This window comes from Serinus canaria, chromosome 2 (assembly GCF_022539315.1).
Source record: "Serinus canaria isolate serCan28SL12 chromosome 2, serCan2020, whole genome shotgun sequence".
NCBI lineage: Eukaryota > Metazoa > Chordata > Aves > Passeriformes > Fringillidae > Serinus > Serinus canaria.
Genome location: NC_066315.1, coordinates 115,395,963 through 115,423,786, shown reverse-complemented (window position 1 = coordinate 115,423,786; position 27,824 = coordinate 115,395,963). Strand labels below are relative to the sequence as shown.

General features: G+C 44.0%; 1 protein-coding gene across 1 annotated transcript in view; it reads right to left on the bottom strand.

The window, feature by feature from the left end:
* Nucleotides 1-244: 244 nt before the first annotated feature.
* CLVS1 (clavesin 1) overlaps nt 245-27,824 on the bottom strand; it is an 88,510-nt gene continuing 60,930 nt past the window's right edge. The window contains 3 exon segments of the mRNA XM_030230635.2: nt 245-548; nt 17,598-17,833; nt 18,967-19,077. Coding sequence (XP_030086495.2) covers nt 461-548; nt 17,598-17,833; nt 18,967-19,077 — 435 coding nt within the window. The 3' untranslated portion in view covers nt 245-460.

The following is a 27,824-nucleotide window of genomic DNA, read 5'->3' as shown; positions in this document are numbered from 1 at the left end:
TCTGCCCTCTAACTCAGATTACACTTGCTGATTACAGCGTAAAGTTTAAATTTGAGATGCTTTTCTTTAAAACTTTTACAACCTTCACTTCTATAAAATGAACATCCCTGATGGAGTCTTCAGAAACACTATGAACACACCCTGGTTTCTTTAAACAGAGAATGCAGTCCCACCATTTCCAATATTTTAATGTCACAAGTCAAAGAGAAAAAAAAAAAAGCCAGAAATCCAATTCTTTGTATATGGACAGACTGCTGTGTCAGTAGAAGTTTCTCAGATCTTGTTCAGCACCATCCCTGGGGACAGATGGCTGGTGACAGCTGTTACTGCTCAGGAAACACGAAGGACTTGTTATCGGGCGGAACGCGTGTGTGCGTGCGTGTGTCTGTGTGTGGTGTGCTCCGTGGGGTTCTGCCATGGTGGAGGTCTGTTCCTGGATCTCCCTGGGGCTCCTGAGAGCTCAGTCCAGAGCCAGCAGTGGCTGGGTGTTCTCACTTTCCCCCTGGTCTTCGTGTTTCAGCGTGCCGGCTTCCACCACAGACTGGGACCTGAATGCAGAAAAACACACATGAGAGCAATGACTGCTGCAGATGCACTCACCTCCCTGGGGTCCCCGTGCTTCTTTTTATGATCTTTGCTTCTGTCCATTTTCATCTTTATGGCTTTTTAATTCTTTTCTGTGGAAAACATAAGGAATTCGGGAAACTCCTTTAAATACAAGCAAGGAAGGGAGTTGTTGAAGTTCTCAAGTTCTTTCAAAATATTTAGTGCTTGCCTACTATCCCTAGTGCTGCACGCACTCAGCAGCTTAAAGAGCTTCCAGGACAGATCTTCCACGAGGTACCCAAGACCAATGAAGAACACGGGGTTACTGTGATGATGAGGGAGCTTCTGGTGTGCCCAGTCCTGCAGTTTATCTCCCTGCCTACACCCTTGAAGTATAACTTTATTTAAAATTCATTTCTGTCTCCAAGGTGGGAAGTGTAGTTTATACCTTGTTATTAATGGATTTTAAAAAATCCCAACACAGAAAAAATTAGTAAACATTAGAGAAAAAGGAGTATCATGATTTCTTGCAGTAATAAAAACTGAATGGGATCAAAATTGTGAGAAAATTCAAGACTATGAGGTCTGTGGGCTATAGTGTTTGCTTGCTGAGCTATGGAAGGAGGATTAATTTATTGTTACAGAGATTTGTTATCCTCCATTTTCTCTGTTTTGGGCTAGGAGTTGCTTCCCAATTTGGAGGTGGAGCTTCAGAGCAAGGTCTCTGAGTAAATCTGGTACTTTTAGAAAGGGAACTTTTTCATAAGTGATGATAGAGTCATCCAGACCAGGCATTCACATCGTGCATAGTATTGTTATAGAGAGCCAGTTTTCTCATGGGTAGCTTTTAGAATTAGGAGTAGCTGTCATTCCATGCATGACGCATTTGTGGTTCCCAATTGTTCATTTATGCTTTAGGTATTTTGTGACATTAGATGTCACCTCTCTTTTGATAAGAATCCTTAATAAATTACATCCTTTGGTACTGCAGGACTGAATATCGTGACTGTGAATAACTTGTATGATAATTATTCTTATTCTTATGCCTGGAGCTTTCATTAAAGCATAATAAAAAATTTTCATTTAAAAAAAATCTCAGAGGAAAGATAACAAAAACTGAATGCTCAATGGGAAGATTTTGTGCCGTAATTTTCAAAGACATTGTTTGCCAAAATGTTTTCACTGCATATTTTTTACAGATATGTGACATGAATAGTGATTTATGATTGCATTTTAATATGGAAAAGCAACTGATTTGGGAGATTATGCTAAATGGCAATTTACATATTTCTAGTATGAGGCAGCAAAAATAATCATGTGGCATTCAAACTGTTACGGAATGGATTGAAATTGCAACATCACCAGGTTTATAATTTCTTTTTGACTACCAGATTAAATTATTAATTAATAATACCTGATTAATACTCCTCACCAGTGTATTGTTTCTGTCTGACCCACTGCCCTTCAATGGATATAAAACGTTGCGTATCCTTTGCAGCATTTCCCAGCACACAGCTGAAAGTTTCTGCTCTAAGTCAACTGTGAAAAATCTGAAAATTTTTCCTTTTGTGATCACTGCTAATCATCTCTGCTTTCATCTTATTACACACTCAAAAATTCTTGCATTCTGTAACAGCAAGATACAGGGTTCTCCACCAGAATGGTACTTGGATGCACACCACCTTGGGAGCAACATAATCCCAAATTCTGTGTTCAGGTCCTCTGCTGTTTCTTTTAACACTGAAACAAAACATCCAGAGGACTGAGTAAATGTGTTGTAACCCACCTGACCTCCAAATTCCAAAAACCAAATGATTTAAAACTGCTATGCCCAGCCCTTCTGAATAATGTGGGGAGGGATCCAACTGAGATTTTTTGTATCTAATAAGCTCTGCAGCAACAATTTCTTTTCTGTTCTTGCTTAGATTACTATCCTGAAATAAGCAATTCTGATATCTATCCCTTGGGCACAGTCATGGTTTGAACAATTGTTGCTATTTTCTAAGACACCACAAAAAAAAAGGGTTTGTGTTTGGATTTCCATTTTCCAAATACATCAGGGTTTTCTCTGCTGAAAAGCGTTTCTAGTTTTATTTTTAACTTACTTTTTTATGTAGAAAATAAAAAAGTCAGTCAATTCCAAAAAATATTCCAAAATTATTTTTTTCATATTTTTCAGTTATGGTAAGTATTAAAAATGAAGATGGTCGGGTTTTGACGATATACAGCTCATAATCTAGTGTAATAACTTAGCATGAGATATATATTTCACTGGCCTAAAACATCCTGGATGCATTCTATAGCTTTACTTTATTTAATGACAGAGAAAAGATGATTTGCAGTAGGCCACTGCTGCAGAAAGCATTTTCAGCTGACCAGTAATTGTAGAATCACAGAATCACAGAATATGTTGAGTTGGAAGGGTCCCTCAGGATCCATCAGGATCATCAAATCCAACTTCTGGCCCTACACAGGACCATGCCCAAGAGTCACACTGTGTGCCTGAGAGCATTGTCCAAATGCCTCTTGAACTCTGGCTGGCTGGTGCAGTGACTACTTCTTTGGGGAGCCTGTTCCAGTGCCCAATCACTCTCTGGGTGAAAAATCTTCTTCTGATATCCAAAATAAACCTCCCCTGACTCAGTTTCATGCCCTTTCCTGAGGTGCTGTGACTGGTTAGGAGTGTAAAGGTATCACTACCTTCCCTTCCACTTCCCCTCATAAGGGTGCTGAAGACCACAGTGAGGTCTCCCCATCTCCTCCAGGCTGAAAAGCCAAGTGACCTTAGCTGGTCTTCATGTGGCTTCCTGTCCTGTCCCTTCACCATCCTCATTCCTCCTTTGGACACTCATTATTAGCTTAATAGCTTTATATTTTGGTGCCCAAAACTGCACACAGCACTGGAGGCGAGGCTGCCCCAGTGCAGAGCAGAGCAGGACAATCCCATCCCTTGCCTGGCTGTGATGCTGTGCCTGATGCACCTCAGGACAGGGCTGGCCCTCCTGGCTGCCGGGGCACTGCTGACTCATGTTCAGCTTGCCATCAACCAGGAGCCCAGGTCCCTTTCCACAGCACTTTTCCCCAAGGTCTCATTCCCCACGCTGTTCACACAACCAGGGTTGCCCCATTCCAGGTGCAGAATCCTTGTTGAACTCCATATGGTTGGTGATTGCCCATCTCTCTGATTTGTCAGCATCTCTCTGCAGGGCCACCCTGCCTTCAAGGCAGTCAGCAGCTCCTCCCATTTATTGCTGTAAGTATTCCTTCCAGCCCTGCATCCACCTCAGTAATGAAGCTATTGAAGGGGACAGGGCTGGGGATGGAGCCCTGCAGAACCTCACTAGTGACAGATTGCCAGTCTGATGTCACCCCATGCACTGTAACTCTTTGTCCCTGACCCGTGAGCCAGTTGCTCACCCATCACATGGTGTGTTAATCCACCTGAGTATTGGATATTTTGTCAAGAAGGACATTGTGATAGACAACATCAAAAGCTTTGCTGAATTCCAAAAATCTCATTAACTGGCTTTCCTAGATCAGCTAGGTGGGTTGCTCTGTGGTAGAAGAAAATCTGGTTTGACAAGCCAGACTTTCTCCTCATCACCACCCTGAATGTGACCAACGACTGCATTATCCTCCATGTGGTTTTCAGTACCACCCACAATAATTTTTTCTGTGATTCTACTGGGCACTGAAGGGAAACTAACAAGCCTGTAGTTTCTTCCTTCTTGCCCTGCTTGAAAACTGGGACATTTTCCAGCTTTCAGTCAGCTGGGACTTCTCCAGATCACCGAGACCACCCAAAAATCATCTAGAGAGGCATTGCAGTCACATCAGGTAACTCTTTGAGGATTCTCAGATTAATCCCATCAGTCCCCATGGATTAGCAGGGATCCAGCTGGAGCAGCAGATGCTGCACAAGTTCAAGGTCAGCTGGGAGTTATTATTGTCACAGTCATGGTCCTTCAGCTTTGGGTGCTGAGGTTCCCTGTAATTTTTGGCTGTAGAGATTATTGTAAGACAAATACTATTTGGAAGAAGCACCCTATCTATTGGTTTCATCTGGTTTTTGTGTATCCAGCACACATGTTTAGTTCAAGGGAAGCAATCACATTCTAGGTATGTGCAAGTTTACACACTATTTAGGGGGGTTTGTATGCTGGCTCTAGCACTGAGCCTAGGACTTGATTAGTTTTTATTTTAAAAGTACTGCTACCTGTTTTATCTGCATTAATGTTTTTTTCAGAGGACTTCACAACCACATTTCACATTTTTGAGACAACCTGTTCATGGTTCTTGAAAAGGTGTGTGTGTATCTAATTGCACCTTAACCTCCTATTGAAAAATAAATTGCAGTAAGACACCAAAGTACCTTTGCCTTGACTAGTCTTTGTAAATTGCATCTTTGCATTCAAAGCACCCTCTTACACAACAATTTAAGCCATTTTGATTTAAAATGGTAAATGAGCAGAACAAAACTTCTCTTGTTTGGCAAGCAGGGGTTAAGCTTTGGCCCTGTCAATGCAGTGGACACTGTTCTGGTGGTATCCCATGGCCAGCAGGAGTTCATGGCACCAGACAAAAGCATTTCTGTTTTGCTGTCTTTCCACATCAATATGTTCTGATGGGGTGGAGTAGTAGAACACAAAAGAATCATCTCATTGATACCCAGTGACAGAAGGAGCGACAGACATAGATGGAAATACAGGAACTTGCATTTTTTACTGGGGAATGCCTAAACACTGAAACAAATTGCTCAGAGAGGTTGTGGAGTCTTCATGCTTAGCGATAATCAAAATCCAGATGGACACAATCCTGGACAAGCTGCTCTAGCTGACCCTGCACTGAGCAGGGGATTGGGTAGAAGATCTCCAGAGGCTTCTTCCTCAACCTTTTTTTGATTCTGTGCCCACAGAAATACCAACTTTTCTGAACCACCCCAATTCATCTTTCTTTATCCTGACAGAGCAACTATTTTCTTTACAAGTCAATTATGCCTTTGAGGTGTCAGCCTTCACAGAGTGGATGACATTCAGCTGCTAAACATAGATATCTACAGCCATTTAAGGCACTGTAGGGTATCCAAAACAACTGATTAGATAACTGAAGGTTATGGCTCTCAGTTTTATAAAAGACTTGTAGGGGATTCATGTCCTCCTGGAGTAACAGATGGAGGCCAAGAGGCCATCACAGTGCCTAAAACCATTTAATTATACTTTGCAGGATGGATGCAGCTACTTTGTCATGTTCAAGAAATGTCCAAGTCATTTTGACCTGAGCCAGAGACGAACTAATCATCTAAGCAGGAAACAGAAATAGCACTGGCCTTCTCCTGTCAATACATTTTAGTCACTTGTGTTTTGATTCATCTCATAATCAGACATCTATGGTCACTCTGTGCTACAAATGGCAGAGAAATAAACATTCTTGGGGTGCTATTCATCTGATTTGTTCTAAACATATGGTATAAACATATGATTCATGGGTTACCTACACTCAAGTCCCTGCTCTGATGCGTTCTCATCTGTTAAAACCAGGGAGAACAGATTTCATGATTTATGAGGCAATGTTTCCTACTATCACAGCCACAACTGCCTCACACCTTCATTATTCACCTTCACTATATTACCTTCAGTACTCACCAGAAACATGACACTTGTCCTGTGTGTTCTGCAGCTCTGGAATGATTTTATGTGAATTCAAAACCTTCTGGTTTCCTTCCTTTCTCAGCTAAAAGTTCTCAGTAATCAGTTTGAAAGATACTTGGCTGTGGAGAATCTGTTTGACTTAAATTTTAACGCAAGTAGACAATTGTTTGTATCACACAGATAGGGTCACTGTCCTCAGCTGGCAGACACTGCCTGTCTTTCTTTAACGTGATCCCTTGATGAGAGACTTTGCTCCTGAAAGAGTACGTGATCACAGTGGACTAGGACCTAAATCTGAAGTAATTAAAAGATAAGTCAGTGCCCATAGACTTTACTAATCTAGATTCCAAGGCTAGGTAACCTTTCTTAGGAGAACAAAATGAAAATGGAAAGAGGAATGAATTCTCAGTCTCACTTCTGAACCCTAGGTACCACTTGAGTGTGGTCCATTTAAAGTGTCAATCAAACCCCCCATGGTTGTTTTACTGTTCAGCAAGAATATTTGGAAGTCTGGAAAATCAACAATACCCAGCTGTTTCTCCAGCAGGCTGGCCATATATTTCAGATGACAGCACTGCATAGGTATGTACATCAATGTCTAAGAGAACAGATGGCTTTATGTGTGTGGCCACTTTTATGCAACTCTCTCCAATTCAGGCAAAAACCATGTAAGAAGACTGGTTGCAGACCTCCTGGCTGTGCTGTTTTCAGAAGGCTCTTCTCAGAGTATAGCTGCAGTCAATCAGCTCACAGGAATTGATGTTTGTTTGGTACCGGGTTTGTTTCCCATAAAAAACACAGTACAAAATCCTGGGCTGAGCCAACAGTAAGTGCCAGTGTATCACAGCATGTTTGTCTTTAGAGATACCCTCCAATTCTCTGATCCCTCACTTTATGCTCTTCGTCACAGGAATGCTGATGTGCTGCAGCCCATAGGAGTGAGGACATCTTTGTGCTGGGCTTCTTTTCAGGGAAAGAAAAGAGGAGGAGAGAGGAAAGAGGAGGGTGGCATGTCTTCTTCCCTAAATTCAGGAGGCTTCAAGCTCTCAGAGTGACATGCTGCAGATCACATTGAGTGACTGTTTTCTACCTCTTGCCTCCCATCTGCTCATTTCACTTAAATTCCATTCAGATTTCACCAGTACCTTAGGGCTGTTCATCTCCCAAGCACTCATTCCCTTTACAGAACATATTTTTTTAAATCACACTCATGACTGTTTGTGCTGACAAGGTCTGAGGGACATTTTTCTCTCTGCCTTTCTCCCTCCATCAGACTGTAGAGGTGGGTGCAGCACCTCAGAGTGTGTTCTGCAGCACACCTCACTCAAGTGTATGGCTTCACTGCCCGGGAAAAACAAGGATTTCTCCTCAGTATCACAGAAACAGTGCAGATGTACAGGTGTGAAGTAACTGGGGCAAAAGGTGCTCTTTTGTTATTGAAGGTGCTAGGAAAGGAAATGCTCCCCAGGTGGCATGGGCAGATGAAGCCAGCCCTGCTCAGCAGTGCATCATCCCAGTGCAGCAGCCATGGTGTGGAGTTCTGCGCCCAGGCTCGCAAGCACTGCTCAAATCTCTTGCCAAAGCAATTTTACAGCTTCTACACTGGTGTTGGCTCGCAGTTCTGCATTAAGACAGCAGAGTTTTTTGCCACAGAGACCTGCCAGAGGGGCAGCTTGGTACACCAACCTCAGCACTGCAAAGAGATGCAGCAGCACCAATGTGTTGGGGGCCCAGGTGGGCTGGGAATGATCCACTGGCATGATGAGTCAGAGGCAAGAGCAGTGTGAAAACTCTGGCATCATCTTGCTGCCAAGGCTCAGCCCTCAGGACAGTGGTGCCAGGCTGCTGCACTTCCCAAATGGAAGCTGGCTTTGTGGCCACTCTGGCAGCAGTGACCATCTTTCTCCGTAGTGGTGAGCACACCCTGGTGAGAGGTCTCGGAGTAGTTGCCTCACTAAAGAGGCAACCACTGCAGAGTGACCCCCAGCACAAAACCCCTGATCCTCCCTGCACCCACCAGTTCTTCATGCCCCTTTGTCCCTGAGAGCTGGCCCCAGCTGCTTCTCTCCACACAAACCCTGAGCACAGCTCACTGCAGGGTGTGCACAGAGAGGGTCAGGGATGACTCTGCACAACACTTGACTCTAACCATGGCCTGGCTGTCTGAGCCCCCAGTCCTGACCTGTCCCTTAGCCCACACTGCTCTCCAAGGCTGCGGTGTGTATCCTTTGGCACTTGCTGTAAGGTTCCTGATGAACTATGAGAAGTTCTCAGCTTATTGCAGACACTCTGAATTGTATAAACATGCAGAAATGCTTAAGTGTGTGACACAGTGCACACAATTTCATGCCTTCAGGCCACTGAGACCCAGATGGAACCAGAGCATATGCAGGGAAAATGCAGCCAGACTCCTCTGGCAGGGTCTATCCCGAGAAATGAGGACAGGAGTTGGTCTGTCTGCCATCAGCCATGGAATTAGGGTGCACATCTCAGTCTTTTTTCATCAGTGAGGACTTGCCCAATATCTCCTTCTCCTAAGTGTTCTGAGCTTCTGGGTCAACATCTTGCCTCGGGCCAGGGCAGGGGAATGGCATGGGTGGGAGCTTTCCCTGTCCCTTTCCTTTCTCTGCTATAGACTGAGTTTTCTGCATGCTTTTTTTCTCATAGAAGGAATAGCAGCACCTGCTTCAGCAAGGATTTCCTGGAATACCCTTAGTCCTTTGGAATCCAATATGTCACCCATCACATGATAAGCCTAGTCACAGGATCAAAGACAACCCTGCAGCAGCAAACACCAATTTACATCAGATTCAGCAGAGCTGTCACGAAGCATGTAGAATTTGATATCTAAAAAAAGAAATTCAGACCAGGTAATGAAAAAAATTTCTTCTCACACTTTATGGATATTCACACATTAACACACATGCACTTGTCATGACCACTCATACTGTTCTTGCTTAACCCCATTTCCTTGCCCACCAAGCTCTCTGTCAAGACAAATGGCTTCCTTTTTCCAGACAACCCAGTGCTTCACTCCTGCCTCATCTTTCAGTCTGCCTTTTTAGCTCCCATTCCAGTGACTCCAGTTCTCAGCATCTCAACCAGATCTGCCACTGAGTCAGTCTCTTCACTGCTGTTGGCTACAGCAGGGAGGACAGAGTGCTAAGAGCAAAGGGGATAAGTCTTTCTACTTCCCCATCATACATCAAAATTTTCCTGTCCTTCAGAAGAGCAGCTCTAGAGCATGAAAGCAGCCCTGCAGATGTACTATTTAGAGTGGAAAGTCAAGCACCACTGCAGCAGGAAAAACTAAAATGTAGGTTGTGGGAGCAGCAGTCACTTGGCCAGGTGTGTGTGGGTGTTGAGACCTGTGTGTTGCACCCTGGCCCCAGGAGCACTCTGTTCTTTCTCAGAGGGCTCTTTGCTCCCTCAGTGCTCAGCGCACTCAGTGCTGTGCTAGTCAGTGGCTTTTCATTCTGCTTTCTTGTGGTGATTCAGCTCTGTGACACATTTGCTGCATATTAGTCCCAAGCCTGCTCTGAAGAGAGTCTTTTTTAATTCTCTCCTGAGCTTTTCTGTGGAGTTTATCAATGAAGTACTTATGTGCCTCCCAAATGCTCGTTCATTTACTGCCATAGCATGACTGTGAGAATTGGTGTTCTTTTGATTTTCATTTTGCATGTGGAGAGCTGAAACACAGTGAGGTTGGGTGCAAGTATTCCTCCAATGGGGTGCCCAGTGCTGAAGGTCTGATTTTGCAGAGCCCTCAGCCTTAAGTGGCAGCTTGTATGTTCAGAGCACATGACCCATGGCACTTGTTGCAGGCAAGTTCTGAGTATTTCTGGAAATTAGACCCCACAGTCTATAGCTTGGCATGTTGAAAATAAGCAATGTGCAATCTCACAGTCTGTGTGAAGTTTGGCTTGAGCTGCTTTCCAGGCTGACACAGGGGCTCAGGGGGAGAGGGAGAGCAGGGTCTGCTTCTCAAGGGTTGTATCCAACAGACTGAACCTGGTCTCCATCAGCCATTTGTTGCCCACCAAGTGTGTGTTCTAGTCCATCTTCTTCCCCCCCTTTGTGCCCACCTCCTCTTTCAGTCTGCCTTGTGGCTCCCATCCCAGTGACCCAAGTCTCCAGTACACAGATGGGTTCACCACTAAATCCTCTTCTCTCCAATTCTCCTGCCAACAGCAGGGAGGATGAAGCCCTGCAAGCAAAAGGTGTTAGTCTCCCAAATCCTGGCTCCATGCCATGGATTGGCCTAGTGCAGAGACAATTGTGATCACAAGCAAAATTGTAATTACAAAAGCCCTCTACACCCTAGGCAGGAGATGCACATTGTGGGCATTGAACCATCAACACAAGCTGAACAAGTTTATTTATGTTGGGAGGCTAAGCTAAAGCATGAGGCAATCTGTGAGGCCATTAAATGCTAAAATTAAATATGTTTCTACAGGGCATGTGTGAATTGCGCTTTCAAAGGCTTGTAACAGCCAGATGTAGGCAGATTTTTCACAGGACAGCAAAAGACATAAGCAGTGTAAAACCATTTGTTTTATTAAGTGTCATGTCTCTAATCTAAACTACTAAACTTTTGGCAAATTTATAGCCAGTTGAAGACATAATTTACAACACAGTATTTTAGCCAGCCTGACCAGCACTGGTTCTGCCATTCTCACCACTGGCCCGTGTTCATGCACCCATGCACTGGGAATTGAGTGCTGCAAACAGATGAAATGAAGCCCACACTGTCAATGCCCCCAGAGAGCAACTGATTTCCTGCCTCAGGATCCCAGGGCATCCCCAGTACCAAGGTACCCATCCCTCCTGTCCTTGGTTCAGCTGTGGCTGTGCAACTCACTTGGCTTCTCTCGCTGTGTGTTTCAGAGGAGGCTGCAGCCTCCCCTGTAGCTTCCCTAGGACCTGCCAATGTGCCAGATCCACCAGCTGCTTTCCACTTCTTTCTGAGGTAATCACTGGATTCTGTTTAAAAGCTATAAACTTTAAACAGAATATATAACTTTAAACTCTATACTACTAGATAATGCGTACACTACACGATATGCATATCCCTTTACTGCCAGTCCATGTCTCATTCATCATCTGGGGGTTGGGGAAGCATTGCTGCAGAAGCATTCAGAAATTCTCTTTTGTTTGAAATAATTTATAATGAAATAGTGAATGTAAGCCTTATGTTGTAGGTCTTGTGTATTTTAGAGTTATTTTATCCCGAGTTTTTCCCTTTTGCCCCAACTCAAGTAGAAATGCACCCCAGCTACAAGCAGAGCAGCCCAGCTGCCATCCATGGGCAGTGGGAAGTGTTCACACATTTTCATACTGATTTTTATATGCTGGTATTTTACTACTTCTGCAGTAAATTGGTGCTGACTGTGAACCGGCATAAAACATGACCCATAAAAGCAGAAACATATGGCGAAGGAACATTAAGGTCACACTAAGGATAACAACTAGAAAGGCCTGCCTTGCAGAGCCCAGCTGGGCATATGGAGAAACAAGTCTGAATAAATAAAAACCTTACATAAGTCACCCCCATGAACGGCCCCTTTTGGTTCTAAAACTGTTCCAGTCGGCATTAGTGGGGACCAGTTGTAAAATCCTTCTTTCTGGAAGCAGGATCCCATTTCTGAGAAACAGCAATTAGTTTCAGCAGCGAGTTCATTTGAATATCAGGGCTTTTGAAAACACACATGTCAGGAGGCAATAATGGCTAAACCCTCATCTGTACTTTAAAATCCTTTCACTCTAATCTGGGACATATAAATCCACATGCTATAACTCAACATCATGCATTCCAACAGACTTTTTCCACTGCATTTTCAAAATGCTTAATATGGGGGCTTTTGATGAGCCACTGGTCAGGCCATCGAGTCTTTGGGTGCTGAAGTCCTTTAGAAAACAGACTCAAGTTGTACCAGGAGAGGTTTAAATTAGATATTAGGAACAAATTTCTTTACTGAAGGGATTGTAAACATTGGAACAGGCTTCCCAGGGAAGTGGTGGAGACACCATTCCCTGGAGGTATTTAAAAGATGTATGGATGTGATGCTTAGGCACAAGGTTTAATGGTGGACTTGGATTAACTTGGACTTGGTGATCTTAAAGTTTTTTCCCAACCTAAATTATTCTACAGTTCTACAATTCTTCAAGTTTTTATTTTACAGTAAAAAATCATAATTCACAGATTGTACATGTTCATAATTAGTGTATTTGGCTCTACTTTAAAACTTTTACCCTAACTCTGAATTTACAGAGTCTCTGATAAGCCTGGCTCTGTGCTAGTAATGCTCTTGCAACCCATGTTATCCTAAGGATAATTTTTAACCCCAAATTTGAATAAAGTTATCATTAACTATATTTTGATTAAACAAGTTTGATTAAACAAGCCAGGTTGTTTAGCCAGACTATATATGTAGTTATTAGGTACAATTTTCTTCTCTGCAAGGCAATTTTAAATTTTCAAACCTGTTTGCCCTGGCAGCAGGTTAAAAGATAGTGCTCTTTTGATGCCTGGGAGGGCAGAGAAGGAACATTCAGCTCCCAGGCTGTGCTTGGTGCCTGTGCAGGGAGCAAGCAAAGGCAGAGAACAGTGTTCATCAGCTGGACTGAAGAGCAAGTTCAAACATCAAGAAGTGACCCAGAAGCAGCTGAGGAAGGGCAGTTCTTGTAAAGAAAAGTGAGTCACAGAGAGGGAGCATGCTGCTGCAGCGTACTTGCTGCTGCTGGACCCAAGTGTAAGAGCAAGGAGACATTGGAAAATAAAGGAAACTTCAAAGAACTGAGCTCTTTCACATCTTTTGCAGTCTCTGAATCCATCCCTCCGCCTGGAGAAGCTCACCCACTGCTTTTAGGTACCCAAATAGCTACAGACAGGGATGTCCTACTGCTGGGAGAATGGGGCTAAACTATTGTGCCCTATTGGCACAGTGATATGCTGAGAGCAGTCTCTGGCTCTTTAACTGCTAGGCTTAACCATCCACCATAACTATTTGTTAAACTGCACACCCAGATAAAACCTCCAGCTGCTCCTAAAAACAACACTTCATCAACAAAAGCCAGCGTGAATGCCTCAGGCAAATGCTTTGCTTTTGTGTGAGCTCCCTGTTGACTAAAGGCCCCTTTCTGACCATCAGAGATCACAGAAGAGTTGGCCACAGCTGAAAGGGAGGTGATATTCTTCCCTGTGCTCCATGTTTTGCACCATTTACATTACTCTGAAATCCCAAAACTCTTGAGTGACAGGATTACTGGATGGATGTGGACCCTTCAGAAGAGATGGCTCAAGACAGGGGAAGGGCCTGCTGCCATTGCTGCTCCCAGGACTGTCTATGGATACAGCCAGGCTCTCAGATTAAACTAGGTTTGCTGTATTAATGCTGGGTTGCATGTTTAGTACCTTGCACATTTCAGACTTCACTGAGCTGAACCTTAACAAACATACATTCTGAATGGATTTTTATTATTGTTGCTCCCCCTCCCCTCCCCCTGGTAATTAAGACTCATTATGTGGAGTCATCAGCTGTTTTGCTTTGTTTCCCATCTGTTCATACAGTCCTTGGGATTCCAGACAATACTGCAGATGGAAATGCCATTTCCACTGGTTTGGTTTTGCTCCATTGGGACTTCATGTGGCCACTGGTGGAAAAATTGCAATGGCTTTGATTAAAGATTTTCCATATTATAGACACTCATCAAATCTCAGCATTTTCAAGATTATGCCACTGACTAGAGTCAGTGGCAGCCTTTCTCTAAGAGGATTTTCAATCTTTTCCCCATCTACAACTTCTCCATTCTCTGAAGTCAACAAGGACTCTTTCTTGAGAACAAATCTTGTGCAAGTCACTGGGAAAATCACCCCTGCCTGTGGCTGGGAAGAAGATAATGTTCTGGTTCCATTGCTGTTAAATGGAGCAGAAGTTGGATTCTAACGAGATTTTGCTATGCAAGTTTAATCTCCTGTAGCTCCTCCACATTATTCTTTCACTCCTGCATCAGTCAGATTGTCATACTGGGCACACTGTTTCTGGCCTCTGATGGCTAGCAAACCAACTCTGATTTGTAGCCAAGGTATACTTTGATCAACTTATACCCATTTGATCTCATGCCTAATGCCTAAATTGTCCTTTTTCTCAAATACTTGTTCTCTCTCCCCAGATTTTATTCCCTTCAAATCCATTTCAACCTTTGCATTCTGAAGTTAAACAAACCACTGTCAGAAGTGGTTTGTTTGCTATCTTCTTTCCAGCAAGAAGATAGCTTCTTGCTGGAAAGATATGCTCTCTGCTTTCTTCATCCTCTCCAGAGTTCTCAGGTGAACCTGTTTCAATTTACATGTCCCTGCCATGGTGACAGGAGCCAAAGCACTGCTGTCAGTCCTAAAGCCAACCTACAGACAGGTACCTGCTCCAGCTTCTCTCACTGCTGCTTAGTGCCTCATTTTTTCCTGGTCTGCATTTAGAGATTTATTTTAGTTCTCTGTTTGGTCTCAGGAACATCTTGGAAATGGCCTCCTTCCCCCCCTGCATTCATTTGCTAATGTAGGTTACATGGCTATTTCAGTATTTTGGTCAGACATTCTCTGATTCCATTTCCTGGCAGTTTTCTTCCAGATCTATAATTCTTACCTTGATTTCTCAGCCTCTCTGCTACTAAAATTGCCAGACACTATTTTTGGAGAAGGTGTCAAGGGCCAGCTTCTCTCCAGGTGTAGAGAATGGTGGCATTTCATTTCACAGGGACACTCCTCTGTGGTCACAGTGCAAGGCTCTCAGCTGTTACAGCAGCACTGACCTCAAAGATTCCAGGTGCTTTAACACTCCTCTGGTCCAGTGGCAGCTTTAGCAAGGATGGGCTCGTGTGGCTTTACAGCAAGTGGCCACAGAGCTGGGAGGGACTGCAACCCTGCACCTTGTCACACAGCAGGACAGTGCCACAGCTGGGAACAGCCACTGCAGTTTCAGCCTCCCGGGTAAGCCAGGTCTCATCAGCTGTCCTCCCCTGCAGCTGGAAACTGGCCAGGTAAACCTGCAGTGATCTCTGGGCAGCCAGAGAGGAAAGGTCCTGTAATTGCTCAGGCTTTTCAGCCTTAAATTGCAGAAACCTAAGAAGGCTCAGCCTTTGCATATTTGCCCCTTTCAGTGGAATGTGATTGCTAAAGAAAAAGTCAGTGACCTTTACCTTTATTTTTTGTTAAACCAATCATTTCATCAGAAAAAACACAAAATTAACATGTTACCTGAGTGTATGCCAGGGCAGGAGGACCAGAGGAGATATTTTCAATTAAACTAGAAATTGTTTTAATAAGGGAAAGAAATGATAGAACATTTGTGAGGGAGTTATATTTAAGATGAAGAATAATGTCAGAAGATCGCCTATGCCCTAGTGCAAACCTCTCTAGAGTATCCAGAAATCTCAGTCATGGCCTGAGTTTCACATTGTGTTAGAGATAAATGAACCTAAAGAGGCAAGGAGGGGAGATATATAAAGACAGGTAATGCTGGTAGAAGTCTGGAGACCTTTTAAGATGTCTTAGATATAAATCTGGTAAAAGAAAAAAAACTAACAAAGCACACAATCATGCTTTTTAAACATACCTGTGATTGGGCCAAACCATAATTTCAGGAGAAGAAGAATCAAAGCAAATACTCATAGGAGAAAATCTGTTGAAGCTGTGAACTTTTCACCTTTGACAGCAAGTAGTGACCACGGGGTGCAAGATCAGATGGTTGACTTAACCACTGAGTAACGAAATTAGGCTAAAAGTTATATCTAGTCTGCCCAGAGGCAACATGACAAATTAGATTCATCTCCTCCCCGTATTTGTATTAGTGCACTTTTTTATTAGTGAACAGATTATAAAAGAAGGCTTTGCCTCAAGGCAGGGTTTTCAGGCACTGAACTAATTTTCAAGCTGAGGTTCTCCCCTGAGGGCACAATAAGACCCTCCCTTCTCTGCAGCCAAGGATCAGATCCTCAGCTAAGATTTACCTGTGAGCAGCTCTTAACATATTTGGAGCTTTAAAAAACTGCAGATTTCTTTCTATAAAGCTACGTAAATGGGGATATGGTTCATTAATAAAGAAATATTTTGTAGTTTTCTAATATAATTGAGTGTATTTCACTGACAATATTTATTAAAAATAAATTTGTTTAAACTCAGCTCTCTGGGGCAGGCTTTGTAAACTCATGGTGGCTCCCAGCCTCAGTTGGTAGTCAAGAGTGAGAACTGCTGACAATGCAGGTGGCCACCCCTCTTCAGGACAGGGCTGCAGGCTCATAGCCTGAAAGTCTTGTGGCCCTGAGAGCTCTTGCAGTCAGTCCTAAATAAGTGTTGGTGCTTCCAGCACGAGGCCTCACTTTGCAGACACAGCTGTGTGGCATCCCTCTGACCTGGAAGGGAGCTGTGAATCAAGAATGCATCTCTTTTTCCTCTGAAGATGAAAGACTTTCGAAATTAATTGCATGACATTATGGCCTGTCTGTGTTGTCAGCTTTGATTTTGCTGTGACGAAATGATGGCCGCTGCCTGTCACGGAGAGCGACGCCGTGCCTGTGAGCACCGCGCTCATCAAGTGGCAGCAGCGGGGAAAGCATCGCTGCCATCTGCATGGAAAGCAGCTTCGTGGAGGGGGGTGCCAAGGTGAGGCAAGTGCAGATGTTACACTCACACAGGGGAGCCTACACAGCCACGGCTCACTGCAGCTGCTGCTGGCTCAGCCATCCCACCCACAGCTCTGTGCCAGGTATCCGACTTCCTGACCCCATCCTCACAATTAGTCCAAACTACTGAGGGTAACGAGCTCCAGAGGTGTCATTCTGAGCATTCGGAGCTGAATGTACAATCACTAGAACTAAAATCAGAGCATTGAAAAGAGCAGCTCTGCAACTGCCTTTGCAGGGCTTTGCAGAGCCAGTGGGAGCAGAAACAGAGGGAGAAGACCAACTTTTTTTCCCTTTAGAGGGCAGTGGTGCTCATCCTACAAAAGCTGCTTTTTCCAGGAGGTGAATGCCTCATCGCTAGCAAGCGGGTCAGCAGCAGCAGAGCCCCAGCAGGGAATTGGGAGCAGTGCTGAAGTGGTGCCGCTGGGTGCACTGCACCGTGCAGGACAGCAGCTCACCCTGATGTACTTTCTGTAATGCTCTGTGCAGGGGCTCATTAATTTCCCCTCATTTTCATGCACAGTAATCAGACAAGTAATTACGGTTCCACCGAGAGGCTTCCCACCTCCCACCACACCATGAGCACAGCCCAGGGTGAAGCACTCCTCGCCATCAACATTTGCCAGATTACTGCCCCCCTTTGAGCCAGAGGAGCCCTTCCTGGGAGATTTAAGCCAAGCCTGTTCAGAGAGCCAAATAAGAGCTGATTTCGAAGGCAGCACCAACCTTTTCATGGGCTTGGGCGAGGCCTCCCGCTCCAGGTTGGAGGAGGCGTGCTTGACGTGCATGGCGTTGTAGGAGGTGTGGGTGTACTCGTTCTCGTCGCTGTAGTCGGGACCCAGCAGCGTTCGAGCCCACGTCCCCATGTCATAGGGAGGCAGAGTCCCCCCAAATTCAGAGGGCAGGCATTCGGGGTGTATTAGCTGGTGAAGGCTGTTCAGGTTGTTGCCGTGAAGAAAGATCTTTAACAAATAAAAAAGAAGGTTCAAAGTCATCACCGACTCCTTACTTCGTTAAGCACAATCATAGCAGCGCTAATGAGGTGTGGAGCGTCGTTAGTTGACACTGCAGTTTCAGGTGGGAATTTCAAAGCTCTCAGGGCTTACTCAGTTGGCAGAAGTAAGGGGATTAACTTCGGGGTGGGCAGCTGAAGAATTAGGCCGGCACTACTAACACTTCTGTAAACTCCCATTCGCTTGCTTTTAGCACTTGACAATTTCTTAAGTACCAGATCAGGAGAAGCAGAAGTCAGGAATTACGACTGATTATTGCTACTGTAAGAGGATAAAGGCTTACATGAAGAGCAGTGAGAAGAAAAGGGTGACAGTGGAGCTTAGTGAAAGCAGGCATAAAGAGCAGGACTTCAGCATCTGAGGGGGCCACTAGCCCTGCACCCCAGGACAGACATTTCCAAGGGTGTATCTGGCTGTGTCACCACTCGGTGATGCTTCAGCAACACTTGTGTATCTAATCCCTCTTTGCTTTCAGGTGGGTCCTACCCTTTTCCTGCCTAGTCAGACACAGCTCTGGGCTCTGGGGTCTCCTGAGGGGTTATTCAGCTGTTGCTTGACAGACTGCAGAGAACAAATGGCTGGGATGACTGCAGAACCACCAATTCTCTTGGGTTTCAGTGGAGAGGATCTGCCTCTTCTGCAGTGCGAGCAAACAGCCTTCAGGCATGGGTACTTTTGGTGGAAGCGAGCGAGTTAACCATCATGTGAAAACAGTCACCCTGATGAAGGAATGTAATATGAATTTTTACTCCTACAAAAAGAGTTGAACTGAATTTTCCCTCGCTTGCAAGTAACATCAGCCAGGCCTGATAGTCCCCCCACATTGCCAATTCTCTCTACCCCTGTGCATGTCCCGGTAAAATGTATCCATGCTTTGTTAGTGATAACAAATTTCTGGTCCCAGGCTGAATTATTGAATCAATCCAGACCATTCCAAACTCTAAGTTTTAATAGCAGCAGTGATTTTCTTGTACCATATGGAAAATGGAGAGAAAAAAACTAGAAAAAACGCCAGGCAGCTACTTGGAAAATCCAGGTCTGCAGGTTCCTCCCCAGCCCACCCCCCACCCCCATCTAGTTACCCTTTTCCTTGTCTTGTCTTTGAGGAATGGTTTGATTAGCGTGTACAGGGCATGGATGTACCAGGGCTGATTGACAAAATGGACTCCTCCAAAACGTGCAGGAAAGCTGTCCTACAGAAAGAAAGAAAGAAAGGAAGGCAGTTAAGAGATGCAGTGCTTTACTCCGGCAGTCGAAGGAAAAATCTGTCTCTTTCCATCTGCTAACGAGCACTGAGAGGGGGCAGGAGAAAAATGGAAAACCAAAAAAGATGCCTGTAAGCGTTTGTATGGGTTTCCTCTGCGGACAGAGGCAGTCCCTTCGCCCCTCCACACTCCGGCACGTCAATTGCCGAGGAGATGCTGAAGATTTAAAGTCTGGTCTCCAGCCACTTCTCATGAACATTTTTTAACTCCGTCAGGGCATCTGACTCGGCCGGCCTGGGAAGTGAGAGGGGGTTGACGAGGGGAAGCTTTCTAATTTCTCATTGTACAGCGCAAGGCAAGCCCCGGTTCCCACGCACAGCGCTGCTCAGAGCTCACCTTTTCACCCTTCGGCCTCCCTGCCTCCCCCTGCTAAAATCATCATCACAATGGCTGACCTTTCTGGGTGAGCAAGCAGCACATTACAGGGAGGAGGATGGGTGGGAAATGCTGATAAGTGAAGGTGTGGGGAGAGCGCACCATGACAGCACCATGGAAACTGCGGGAGCCGCGCTGCCGCTGCTGCCCGGCTCGGCACGAACACCCCGGGCATCATTAGCATGCAGGGAGAGTCCCGCCGGCCCGGCGCTCGCACGGCATCCTCCGCCAGCCCGGCACGCCCAAGAGAAGGCGAGGTGGCGGCTGGCCTGTCTTTACAGGTTATTGCACATTGCCAAGGGTGTTTTGTACCTACGATCTTATCTAACAAACGCCAGTCATGGAAGAGCCTAGGAGATGTTTTTCGCCTGGCATAAATAATGGGACGACCGCTGCGGCTGTGTGCAAATACGATTCCAAGGGGAGGAGAGGAGACTGTCTCTCCGCTGTGAAGGGAGATTTTGATGAAGCCGTCCTCATCCTGTGTGTGCTCCTAACCCCTACAGCTCAGCAGGAAAAGCAGAGTATAATCAGGTCTCTTCCTTCAGGGCTTTGGCTCTGGGACTCAGGCAGGTTCCTTCCCCCCACAATTAGCACAGGGTGTCCTGGGGCTTTCTCTCGCCTTCCTCCCGAGCATCAGAGATTGAGCACAGCTGGTGAGAATACGGGGTGGATTTGTGAGATGATATGAAAAAATCCCCTTATACACCTGCTCTGCAGAGCTTCTGTGCTGCTTCAAGGTCAATTTTTCCCCCAGATTTAGCAATATGTATGCATACAGCACCTCCTGCAACCCAGGGCACATCATCAGGACTCTCCGTACTCTTTAGCTGTGGTTTGTCCTGGCTGTCATCTAAAACCATACTGGGGTAATGTTTGTGAGCAGCCTCAGGCATTAAGTGATATCTTCTTCTTTTGGTATACAGTGAAATAAGCCACTTGCACCTCAGACAGGTCAGTATATCTTAAATCATTACAAATCTGCATATTGGATATACTGTGAAGGACTATGGGGTAATCAGACCAGCGCACAGAAGGACAAGCAGTGTGACATCACAGGTGATCCCATTTTAAATTCCAGTAAATGATGAATTGAGCTTTTGGGACCCACCAGGTCTGGGGCCCTTAGTCCAAGAAAGATGTCAACCTGTTAGAACGAGTCCAGAGGAGGGCCAAAAAGATGAGCAGAGGAATAGAGCACCTTTCCTACAAAAACAGGCTGAGAGAGCTAGGGTTGTTCAGTCTGGGGAAGGGAAGGCTCTGGGGAGACCTCATTGCAGACTTCCAGTACCTTAGGGAGACTGCTAGGAGGGAGAAGGACTTCTTATCTGGGCAGATAGTAACAGGACAAGGTTTTAAATGAAAAGAAGGCTGGTTTAGATTAGATGTTAGGAAGCAATTATTTTCTTAGAGAGTGCTGAGGAACTGGAACAGAGAAATTGTGGATGTTCCATCCCTGAAAGTGGTCAAGGCCAGGTGTAATGGGGTCCTGAGCAACCTGATTTAATGAGTGGCATCCCTGCCATGGCAGAGGGATTGGAACTAGATGTCTTTTAAAATCCTTTCTAACCCTACGTTTCTGTTCAGTGATTCTATGATTCTATAATTCTCTTTAAGGATGACATATGTCCTGTTGGAGTGTTCATTTTCAATAAAGAAGAGTGTGTTTCCACTGCTTTTCATGGGAGTTTAGGATCCAGATCTGACTGAGATAAAGTGCTGCAGTGCTGCATGTTGCAGTGACTTCAATTGACTGCTGAACAATTGTTTCAGAGTCTGAGCCCACCTAACAAAACACATGGACTGATAGAAGTGTGAAGCCCAAAGTGGTTTTCTACCATGTGATAACCTAAAATTGTGTTTTATAGCAGACCAGAGCCATAAAATGCCCATCTCATGCAAAATTCACAAATTCAGTTGCTTTCCTCACACATGGGAATGAAGCTTTTAAGATTTGGAGCTTTTCACAGATTATTTTTTAAAAAAACAAACAACCAAACCTAAGACAAACTAGAAAGTTCCGTATTTGCCTTTATTTATTTATTTATTATTAATTCTATATTTGTCAAGCTGTCTGCCATCCCACAAGCTGTATCTATAAGGAAGAAGTTTCTGACACCTTTGCTCTTTGGAAGTAAATTGTCACAGTTGTTCCCAGGCTGTACTGTAGCAGCTAATGTCAGTGTAGAAAATCCAATCTGAGTCTGAAGCACAGGAAAGTAAAGAAATGAAAGATTGGAAGCAGGGGAATAACTTTAAGACACAGAGATTTATACAGATCTGAAAAATAAAAATTTTTTGCCTTCCTGCTGGAATGCAAAAATTATATTAATAATTTTTAGTGAGAAACATCAGCCAGTCTTCATTTTCAAGGGGGAACATGTATTTTTTAGAACGTGTTGACCAGCTTTAACAATACCCAGAAAGGCCCAAATACTGAGAATTACAGGAACCACCCAGAGGTTCAACTTGGTAGTTGACTCAGAAAAAAGGAGCAGGATGCACTTTCCTATACAGAAAATTAATTTTATGTCCTCCCAACGTAGATTGTTAAGTCTATAAACTAGCTTCTGTCTCACACATCTGGGCTACAGGAAAGCCCTTAATGTAACAATTTTATTTAAAGGGAATTGCTTTCTTTTAATTTTGAGGGTATACCTAAAAGTGCGCAAAGACCTTGGAAAGGAGGCATGACAGTCAGAAAAAAAAAAAAAAAGCAACAAAAGAATATTTTTTTGTGTGTGTAACTTTCTTCTAAACTTTGTTCCTTGCCCTATTAAGCACATTAAGTTCAATTTGACCTTCATCCTTCAGTCCACCTGCTTTTGTAAGGCTGTCAATTAGAACAAGGACAAAGACTTTTTTTTTAAAGGAAAAAAAAACCTGAACCCAAAGAAATTTGATATGGGAATCATCCAGAACTGTTTAGAACTGCAACATACTAATTTTGTAGAAGTCCCTAATTAGAGCAGAGCTGTCTTGGAAAGAAAAGCTCCTGTCTGGAGGTCTGCCTTTTGCAGTTCCAGGAAGATGTATGAGACATTTCCCACACCCCACTTAGTGTCTCTGCTGCTTTCCCTGGGGCAAGGTGAAAGTAGCTGAAATTGATTTTCTGCTGGAGAGCTTTTGCTTTTAGGAATTCTCTTTTGATTTCTCATGTCTTGTGATTCCTTGGGAAGGTGTATTTTATAATGAGGTACATTTTTTGGAGTCTACTGTGAAATGGACTCTGGGATCATGGAGCCTTTTCTTAACCTGATTCCTTGTCAAAAATACCCAATCCTGAGGATATACCTGGGTTTTATTCCAATGGTATAAATGAAACATAGCACACATGAATTGTTCTAATTATTTTTGGGCACCACTGTCTTCTCCTCTGAAAACAAGGCTGGACACATTAGCATGTTGCTCAGCAATGAAATTACAGAGTAAATAAATGCATCCAATCCAGTCCTAACCAAGCTAACCTGCTCCTAAGCAATAGCAGGGAATCACAGAATGGATCAGGCTGGAAGGGACCACAGCCGTCAGGTCCAGACTCCCTGCTCAAGCAGGGTCATCCCAGAGCACACGGCACAGGACTGTGTCCAGATGATCCTTGAGTCTCTCCAGTGAGGGAGACTCCACAACCCCTCTGGGCAATCTGTTCCAGTTCTTGCCCTGGAGCCCAGGAAAGAAGTTCTTCCTCATGTTTAGGTGGAACTTCCCATGCATCAGTTTTTACCCATTCCCTCTTGCCCTATCACACTTGCTGGGGAGGCATCTTCCCCTTCATTAGAGTCACTGATGAATAAACCAAACTGAGCCTTGTGGGACACCAGTAGTGACAGGACCACAGCTTGGCCCTGTGACACTTATTATGGCCCTCTAGGATCTGCCTTTGAGCCAGTTCTCAATCCACCTCACTGTACACTCATCCAACCACACTTCAGTGAAAGAACTTCAGATATCTTCTTGGACAGCTGGCTCACTCCACAGTCAGACCAGGCCTTCGCCACTGGGACTTAAATTGATCTAAAATAAGGAATTTATCAATCAATGCTGCAGTGGCACCTTCCCAGAGCAACACAAGCAAACAGAGAGAGAGAAAATAGTTCAAACATAGAGCTTGAGTTGATTTAATGAAACTGGGGCCATTGATGAGCCTATTCTTTTGCCTGATTTGCCTTTGTTTTGCTTTATATATTTGCTTCTTTGCTGTTTTCAGTTATCCTCCTCTTTATCATGCCTAAAGAGAAAGTAATGAACACAGTGGAGCTGCATAAGACACCCCAAACCCATGCAGGATTTAATAGATCTTTCATTTCAGATAGAAGTGTCTCCAAGCTTGCAGGTCAGAGCAAAGTGTTATGGGGATCATCGTTTCCAGTCCCTGCTCAGACCTCCTGTGCAGAAAAATTTTTGAACTGAGCCTGGAACTGAAAACCTTTGGTACCTAATATTCCATTAATAGCTTAGGAGGGGTGCTTGGAAGCTACAAGGTCTATTAGAGACAATTGTTCTTTCTTTCTGGCTGTTCTTGCCATGAAAACACCTATTTCTTCTGGCATGAGTATGCATCAGAAACCTTTTGCTATGGTGTTGTTTGGAACTGGTGGAAGCTAAAAATCAACATGATTTCCTAGCATCTCCTGACACCAAAGTGTGTCGGGAATGCAAAGCCATCTTTGGAATATGAAAAATTGGAATGAATCCAGCCTGATGATCAAGGTCATTCCTTTCAAACTACATGAATTGACATCATAGACCAAAGACCTGAGCTCAAAATCCATATTACAGCATATTTCTAGGTTACAGAATGTCTGAATTTTGAGAAATAAACATTTTTAAAGTGCTTTCATAACCTTTACCCTTTCTAATCAGAAAACCAAGAACATACCCCAGTGAACTTCTATCTCAACCATACTTGACAGTTTACTACAAATCCAAATACAATTCCCCTGGAAGAAAAATAATTGCCCCCAGATTCAGGAAGATATCAGTCACAAACAAAACTGTTTAAAGTGAAATGTCATGTAAACTGAGGATAAAACCAGCATCTTCAGGCCCTTACATAAGCAGTTCCCAAGGTGGATTAAAGCTCCCAGTGATGGTATTAATAGTTCAGGAAGATTTTATTAATAGTTCAGTGATAGTTTCTCTATGGAGAATTTCCATGAGTGTGTGATTTTAATGAATTGGCACAATAAGGGAAGGAGGATTTCTACTCTTTGGCTTTTCAGCTTCAGATTCAAATTCAGCCTCTGAAAGAGTGACAGTGCTTGAAAGTCACTGTTCTCTGATTTTATGGCTTTGTCAGATGTTGGATAGGCTGTGTCCATCAACAACCTGCTCCTGAGCACTTTTGAAGGAATTCCATGTGATGCCCTAGGTATGGACAGAGTGGGTTTTTGAAGAGGGCATGCTAGGCAAGAAGGCAAAGTGTCCTTCCATTGCTGCAATTTCAGCTTCTAATTTTAATGCAGCTCCTAAGAGATGGATGTTTAGTTTGGCAGGAGGCAGTGGGAGGCGGGACCAGGGCCATGAGGATGCTGGGGCTGGGCTGCTCCTGCACCACTACAGGTGTTCCCTGGGGCTGCAGGAGCTGGGGCTGCTCTCCCTCACCTTCTGCAATGCCTCCACTGGTCCCAGGCACGTTTCCAATCTCCACCCCAACAAGTTGCTTGTCTTTCCGTTATCTCTTTTTGCTCCCCTGTGTTTTTGAAGAGATGGGAATGCAAAATTAATGTTGCCGGCGGCAATAATTGCAAACTGCTTGCTTCTACCTTGGCATGCCCTCAGAGTACATGGGGCTTGAAAATAGCTGCAGAGCAGGGGAAAAATAGTAAAAAGAAAGACATTAGGGCCATCAGTGTAGCAATCCTGACCTGCTTGAATATGACCATGAAAAGAACTCTTGCAATCGTGAAGAATTCACTGATTTTGGGTAAGCTGTGACTGTAACTGCTCGCACCAAAATGCTCTTTTCTTTAAAGCACATAATAGTAAAGGACTGGAGCAAAATCATGGGAAATTGTGAGTTCTTGGTTTATTTTTACATAGCATACCCATATATGTAGATGAAGATGCTCTGAAGTACTCCTGCCAGAGAACCAAAACTGCAAAATGAACACTGGGATACAATCTCCAAAGCATTTTTTCATTATGTTTGTTATCTCTCCTGCTACATTCAGTAACTTTAAAAATTCAGTCATTTGCAGTGGGTTTCTCCCAGTCATTATTGCACACTAGTGAGGTCCTACAGAGCATCTGTTCATGGGTATTGGCAGATGGCACCAATAAATCAGGTTATAGAACACAGATTTGCTCAGTAAACTTTGATTTGTCCTGATAGAATCATGCTGTCATGTCATCTGGTCTAAAAAAATCAGTTGTAACCTAGGGGCAAAAGGGGGATTTCTTCACTACCTTTTTGCAAGAAACCCTTTTCTGAACCAGCTCAGAATAATTAAGGAACAGAAAATTTCCCAGAAGCAGTAACTCTGTTGGACTGACACCATGTCCTGGTGCTACTTTTTTGCTTGGCATGTACCCCTCTTTTAGACACTAAAGGTAGAGAGTAAGGCTCCCTCCAGAAACAACAACAACAACAACAAAAAATAGATTAATAAATTGTGTTAATAGAGAAACAGCAGGTTCATTCAGGGGCTTGCTTTACAGGGAAGACAGGAATTCAAAATGTGATTTAAAAGTAAAACCTGGAGCACTGAGACACTAATTTGGAAGTAGCTCATGCCTGTATGGAACTGGGGTGCTGCATTTTGCTCTAGATTAAGTCATATTAGGTAAGGCCAGATCAGGATGCTTCTGGTGGAACAAGAAGAGTGACAGTCACCCACTAAGCTAAGGCGGGGTAGTTTGGGTCACAGGCAGCTTAGGAAGGGACATGAATTAGCTGGAGGCTATTTTTCAGAGTTAGTTTAGGAGGTTGGTGTGATCTTTGAAGTCAGCTCCAGCAAACCAGGCTGCATTGTGTTCAGTGTTCTGATTTTTGGTGTAAACTTGCTCAGAAACCTGTTTATATTCAGCTTTCCTAAGGCAGGGCGACTGCAAGCTGAGTTGCTTCTATTCCTGTATCTCACTGAATGTGAATGTCTGAAATTAGTTGTGGGGGAAGGAAAAAGCAGCAGGAAGATCATCAAAGCTGAAAGCAGGTTTGGGCTTAATTAGAAATGGCAAAACGTGCTGGGCACAGAGCAAGCCTGGCCTGGAGACCTGCTGGGTGAGCACAGCTCAGCAGGGCTGTGTCACACACCAAGCCCTGGGCTGAGTGTGACCCCTGAGCTTTGGCTGCTCATTCCAAATCATCATGGCAATGAGACCCTGTGCAAGCTTTGGGTTACTGAGAGAAGTGACCTCCTTTCAGTCCCTTCTCCCTGACACCAGGAGGTAAAGAGGGGTGTTTTATTTCCACTTGAGCTGTTGGTGGTGTTTGTGGGTGTGAGCTGCTCTCAGTTTTGGGGGTGTGGTAAATAAATAAGTTTCTTTTGTAGGCAGATTTTAATGCAGGGCATTCTGAAGTAAAATGCCCACCAGCAGAATGAGCACCTCCACCAAAGAAGGTAACAGTCAGCATTAAGACAGCTTTAATGAAGGAGCTTCCTAATTCCCTAGCACCTGGAAAAGAAATTACTCCGGAGCACTGGGGTTGAAAGTTTGGCATTGAAAACTTGACCCAAAAAGCCTTCTATTTTTGAAAAAGAATTGAGAGAATAAGGCTTTTTTTTTTTTTTTAGGTAATTTGTTAGAGTTAATCTTTAGACAAAATTAACTCTAGTACTATTAACCATTATAGTAAAGAACACCGCTGTTTTCTTTAGACAACCTTATTTGTAGCTCTCTCCTAGCTATTTCTGTTTCCATAGGCAGGCCTTGCACTGATCCTGAAGGACAGTAGATCTGCAGGACACTGTGACTGAAAGCACAGGGAATGAAGGAGTTAGGGCAAAGAAGATGGCACTGAGGCAAATTCAGCAGCATTTAAAAGGATCTTGAAAAGAATGAGTTGAGTGCATGCAAAGTCAGTAATGAAAAGCATAATATACAGCATTTATGCCTTATTTCTTGTGTTATCCTGAGATTTTAAACAAAAAACCCTGTACAGAGACTGTCTCTGTGGATATGCATTATTATGTTGAGATTCTATACACTGTCTATGTAAAACACTTTATATTTTTTCAGACTGTCACTTGTGTGTGTGTGTGTATATATATATATATATATATATATATATATATGCATATACACTTGCTCTCTTGCTCTCTATTGAAATAGCTGTGGCTGAGCAAAGGGCAATGAAG